This window comes from Malaya genurostris, chromosome 2 (genome assembly GCF_030247185.1).
Source record: "Malaya genurostris strain Urasoe2022 chromosome 2, Malgen_1.1, whole genome shotgun sequence".
Classification (NCBI taxonomy): Eukaryota; Metazoa; Arthropoda; class Insecta; order Diptera; family Culicidae; genus Malaya; species Malaya genurostris.
Window position 1 is genome coordinate 80,586,001 of NC_080571.1, and position 6,000 is coordinate 80,592,000.

The 6,000-nt window shown below is 39.4% G+C and overlaps 1 protein-coding gene across 1 annotated transcript; it reads right to left on the minus strand.

Moving 5' to 3' along the window:
- Positions 1-2,980: 2,980 nt before the first annotated feature.
- LOC131428668 (uncharacterized) lies at positions 2,981-4,154 on the minus strand. Its single transcript, XM_058592713.1, has 2 exons — positions 3,109-4,154; positions 2,981-3,048 (listed from the first exon to the last, which is right to left on the minus strand). The coding sequence occupies exon 1, from the start codon at positions 4,152-4,154 to the stop codon at positions 3,261-3,263; it is 894 nt and encodes a 297-aa protein (XP_058448696.1). The 3' UTR covers positions 2,981-3,048; positions 3,109-3,260.
- Positions 4,155-6,000: the final 1,846 nt, after the last annotated feature.

The following is a 6,000-nucleotide window of genomic DNA, read 5'->3' on the forward strand; positions in this document are numbered from 1 at the left end:
ACCAAGGTTATGATTTGTATTTGGTAGGATCAGCTCGGTGTGATTTACTACGAGCTCTTAAAACCGGGTGAAACCATCACAGGAGATCGCTACCGAACGCAACTGATGCGCCTTAGTCGCGCGCTAAAAGAAAAGCGGCCACAATATCAAGAGCGACATGGCAAAGTCATCCTCCAACACGACAATGCTCGGCCTCACGTCGCAAAAGTGGTCAAAAATTAGCTGGAAACGCTGAAATGGGAAGTCTTGCCCCACACGCCGTATTCTCCAGATGTCGCCCCTTCTGACTTCCACCTATTCCGTTCGATGGCACACGACCTGGCAGATCAACATTTTCAATGGATTGCTTCATGGATAGCGTCAAAAGAGGACTCCTTTTTTCGAGCCGGGACAATAATTTGAATAATACATCTGTAAGCACTTTTTCGCAATAAAGCTTTTAAATTTTGGAAAAAACGGCGGAAGCAAAGTGGTGTAATGATGCCTTTTCTCATATCTTACAAATTCTCATATACAAGGATGGCTTTTATCGTATCAAAGAAAGTTCACTGGCAACTCTTCAACGATTGAATCAGTGCCATCAAAGAGAAATGGAAATCATCGCAACAACAAAAACCTGGCATGGCTCATTTAACATAGAATCGACACCAGTGCGAGAGCGAATTTCTCTCGATGACGCTGCTGTGGGGATCCTCTCTGAAGCAACAAACGGTCGCTTATTCTCGTTTCGCGATCCGATTCTATACAGGCAGTTGATAATTGCGATAGAATCATTTTACTACTGCCGCTTATTCTAACTATGCGCATATAACCTTTGTATAAGTTGTGTCTATGAAAATGTCTGTGAATGCTCCACACAAGGGTTTTGAAATATTGCAACCTAGTATAAGAATCATCAAGTTGAATCATCGATTCGATTTTCTGCGATAATTGTCAACTTGCGATTCTCTCTTGGGAAATTCCACACAGCAACTATCATTATCAGACTGTAAATTTTTTTTAAGGGCGTGAAATACTCAGAGTATGAAGTGGAGTGACGAAATGTAGCAAAATTATCTCAAGATTCATGCATTGAGAGACTCGAGTTCTTGTAGGGACACTTGGGAATAAGGCGGCTACATCGAAATATACCATTATTTCGTCATCTTCGATTTCACCTGAGTTCAGAAGTTGAGTAGCGAACTCTTGTGTATTGGGAATGAATCTACTAAAAAACTTTTTCCGCATATTTTTGAATTCTTCCACTAGCCATTTGGAGATTTTTTTGGGTAGGGGCTCCTATTGAAGAGATGATTTCCCTTATTTCATTCCCAGGTTTATGGACTTTAGGTAATCCTTTGATTTTTAGTTAGGGTTAGGGTTAGGGTTACATTCTATGAGAGTTTTATCTATTTTTTTAATAATTTCTGGAAGGGGGTCGGATCTTTGTTTCCTATAATGTCCGTCAGTGCTCAGCGAACTTTACTTTGGTTAGAAAAATTTCGAAACCTTGGGGATATTGTTTTGCTAGTTTTAAATGGAGATTATAACATTCCAAGGTTTTCACACTTTGGATGCTATACAACTTTTTAAAATTTTCTTTTAAAATTTCCCTCTGAATTTTACACATGATATTATTGGATTTAGTGTTCAGTAGTACTAGCTACCAGTTGAAAACTTTACTAGGATCTACTAAAGATCCTACTGACAAATTGAAAGAATCGGGGGTATACAAAATTTCATGTTCTCATTGTGATAAATTATACATTGGACAAACAAAGAGATCATTAGATATCCGTTTCAAGGAACACATAGCGGAAATAGGGAAAGCATCCAAGGATTTGGAACGGGGTTTATCACACCATTTTAAGTCGAAAGTAGCTGAGCATGCCTTTTCCGAAAACCATGATTTCACTACAAATGACATAACAATTTTAAGACAAATTTCCAACCCATGGAAATTGGATTCGGCAGAAAGTCTAGAAATTTTCAAACATAATTCCACTTCTTTACTAAACAGAGACCAAGGAAATAGGTCTTCCTGGCTCTTTAAGTTACTACCTACACACAGGGGACAGACAAACATAGAAAAAACTTAACCGCTCCCTACCCTAAACAAATTAGATAATTTTTCGAGGTATTTATACCTGTTGTAGGAATCTACCTATTTCCATTTCATATAAAAGGAACAACATTGCAGCATTCTTTCAATAACTAAACAAACCTATCACACTGAAGAAGAATATAAATTGTATTCGAAATGCGTATATGTGATGTGACGTTTATTATACAAGATTTATAGTGTCGTGAGATACATAGTGAATTTATATAGTGACGTGATATACTTATAACAGAATTAAATGGTAATATTAAAAAAATTTATCCTTGCATGTTATACTAGTTATTATACAAACAATCTCTTGGTTTCTTTCAAAATTCGAAGAGAAACATTACTCCACTCGGTGGATTTAAGCAGGTTTTTCAATATCGTTTATTTATACCCGGCTTTAACCTAATTTTGGTCATTCGCCGTGTAATTTTTGATCCGGATTCTAGAATTAAATCTTAGATCTGTACTCCGGACCTGAATTATAAAATTGATACGATAAAAGCCATCCTTGTTCTTGGAAGTAGATCCGTAGAAAAAGCAGAACTCTGTAGATTTGCAAATTTTCTCAATTGGTTTGTCGGAAACACCAATCTGTTGTGGACTTCACATACGACCAGTATTCAACGTTACCCAAGAATATGCATAATAGCTTTCTATATAGCAGATCAAAGCTAAAAATTGGTTTATTATGAATTTTCATTGATTGCATTCAGTTCACAAAGGAATAAAATTACTCACAATTATTGGTGTTCTACATTTCTTCCAACTTTCCTCCTGCAGATTCACCCGCAAATTATACTGAACCTGATGACGTTTTGTAATTAATCATAAGCTTTCTAGAGTTCATTTGATTTCACTTACTGTATGTTACTTCTCAGTAGTTGTTAATTTCGCACGTTTTATTCTAAATTAACCACATGTGATAACTGTCTGTGATAATAGGTTAAGGTTTCTGTAATCTGTGATAATAGGTTAAGGTTTAGGTATCATTTTTTATAACAAAATTTCTATTTTTATACCCTTTCACGTATCCAAACTATCACTCTTTTCTCCTTCTAGAATTTCTATCCTCACCACAACTTGTACTACTAAATTAACTTTTATTCGATAAATTTCACCTTGCTTCTATCTTCACAGTTTTAACACATTGATTATTCAACCTTACGTTTCCTTACTTCTCTTTCTTTCCGCTTTCTTCCTGTTGACGTTTACCATCCTTCTTCGGCGTCGTGTTGCACAAAGCATCATTCGGTCTCCGTGGTGTTGCCCTCAATATTTCCCCAGCCCGTAATTCTGACACAATAGCGTTATCCGGATCAGTGTTACCATTTCCAATCTCTAATACTGCAAGGTTGGCTGTCGCCCTTTTGAATACTCCGCTGTTAGTTCTAATCCAAGCTTGGCGAACACGTCCATCACTAGATATTATGGGAACTTCGACCATTCCTCGCACCCAGAGTTTACGTTTAGCTCCTTCTACTACGTAGACTAAATCGCCGGTTTTCAAACCCTTCGTTTCACTGAACCACTTGGCACGACCGTTTAAAGTGGGGACATATTCTTTAATCCACCGGTTCCACATTTCCGAGGCTAGTTGCTGTGATCTTTTATAGGCATCTCTGAGAGCCTCTGCTGAGTACGGTGGAGGAGGTGTTGACTGAGCTTCATTGGGCGATACTCCACGAAGAAAGTGATTCGGACTTAGTGTTTCGATCTCATCTGCTGACTGCGGCACGTAGGTCAAAGGACGTGAGTTAATCATATCCTCAGCTTCAGCTATTGCTGTCAGTAAAATCTCATCCGTAAGACGCCTTCCATCATCAATAACTTCCAGCGCATCTTTCACTGACCGAACTAGCATTTCCCAAACACCTCCCATATGCGGGGTGGCTGGCGGATTAAAGTTCCGTTTCATTCGAGCGTTGGTTAACTCATTTGCACAGTCTTCATCAATATGGTGAATCACCTTTATTAGTTCCTTACTGGCTCCTTTAAGGTTAGTACCGTTGTCTAGGAAAATCTCGAGGGGAGGCCCTCGTTTGCAGATAAATCTCCGAATAGCCATCAAACAAGATTGCGAGTTCAGGCTGTGAGCAACCTCTAAGTGAATGGCCCTCACGACTAAGCACGTGAATAATACTATTCATCGTTTCTCTATACGACGGCCAACTGACACACCGAACGGGCCTAAATAATCAACTCCCACGTAGCTAAAAGGACGTTGGAATGGTATTAAACGCTGAACGGGCAATGAGGCCATTCTGGGAGTTTGTGGACGACTTCGGTGGATTCGACACCAGACACAGTTCCTCATAACTCTGTGTACTACTCTATCTAGAGTTGGAATGTAATATCGCTGTTTTAGTTCGTTTTTTACCGTTTCCCTGTAACCGTGACCAAACTTCTCATGGTAATGTTGTACTAATTTATCAGTTAGAAGATGGTCTTTTGGTAAGATAATCGGAAATCGCATGTCGAAAGGAAGAAAATCTGCATTCTTCGTCCTCCCTTCCATGCGTAGTAGTCCATCTTGATCTATCAATGGAGTGAGCTTATAGAATGGACTTGATGTTTCAACATTCAGCCACTGGGATGCAGGTCTATTTCGGTTATGAAGAAGTATCTTCGTTTCGCTTCGATATTCTTCCGCTTGAACTGCTTTGTATAAGTACTGTTCTGCTAACATGAATTCTTCCTGCTTTAACGGAACTCGTTCTACTAATCGACAATTTGCTCTCAGTAATCTTGTTTGCCGTTTTGTGGCTTTCAGAGTTTCCAAGGAGCGACCTTCCAGTAGTCTTTTACAATTGGAGATAAATCTATAAACACAAGAAATCATACGAACCAAGACCGTCCATTTCGAAATTCGATTTATGTCAACCAAGAACTTTGTTAAAAATACGTCGTGAACTAAGAGATGTGCTTTAATTTCTTCGTTTGTATTTGCAGAAATCGATGGTTGCTTGGGCCATTCTGATGTATCTCGACTTAAAAACAACTGGCCTTTGAACCACGAACTATCTGAATTGAAACTTGTATCGCCTTTCCATTTAGTTACACGATCGGCTTCGTTGTACTTCGTCGGTACCCAGTACCAATCTGTAACGTTAGTAAGAGTCAGAATTTCTCCTATGCGAAATCCAACATATTGTCGGTATCGCCGATGGTCTGATTTAATCCAGGAAAGAACATTTCGAGAATCTGTCCACAAAAAAAATTGATGTATATTAAAACTGTGATTTCGTTGAACGGATTCAACCAGTCTCGCGCCTAGTACGGCCACCTGTAGCTCTAAACGAGGTATCGTCAACGGTTTCAACGGTGCGACCTTACTTTTGCTCATCACCAACGCACAATAAATTTTACCATCAATCTCGGCTCGAAAATATGCCACGCAACCATAGGCATTCTCGCTCGCATCGGTAAATACATGCAACTGAAGGTTTTTCATTTGGCTTGAATATGCTTTTCCAAAGTAACTTCGAGGTACTCGGATTTTTCCAATCTCCGGCAAAAGTTTCGTCCATTTACTCCATTTTTCAAAGGATTCGTCATCGATGAGATCATCCCACTCGCATCCTGTTCGCCACAAGTTTTGTACCAGTATCCTGCCAAGTATCGTGAAGGGTGATAAGAGCCCTAACGGATCGAACATTGACATCACGCAGCTGAGTACTGTTATTTTCGAAGGGCGTTCTGTACCGGAAAGAACGGCCTGGAAACCTATTCGCGTGTTAGTGCAAAAAGAAAATTCATCATCATCAGGATTCCAAACAATCCCGAGCTGTTTATCTTGATTGAAATGTACAGAATGAGAGGCAGATTGTTCTCCTAGCGCTTGCATAAACTCTTTGGAGTTGGACACCCAATTTCTTATTTGAAAGCCTCCTCGCGCATGAATCAATCGTACT

What these genes read in the sequence shown, in the direction of transcription:
- LOC131428668 (XM_058592713.1), bottom strand. Translation starts at nt 4,154, where the DNA reads ATGGCTATTCGGAGATTTATCTGCAAACGAGGGCCTCCCCTCGAGATT.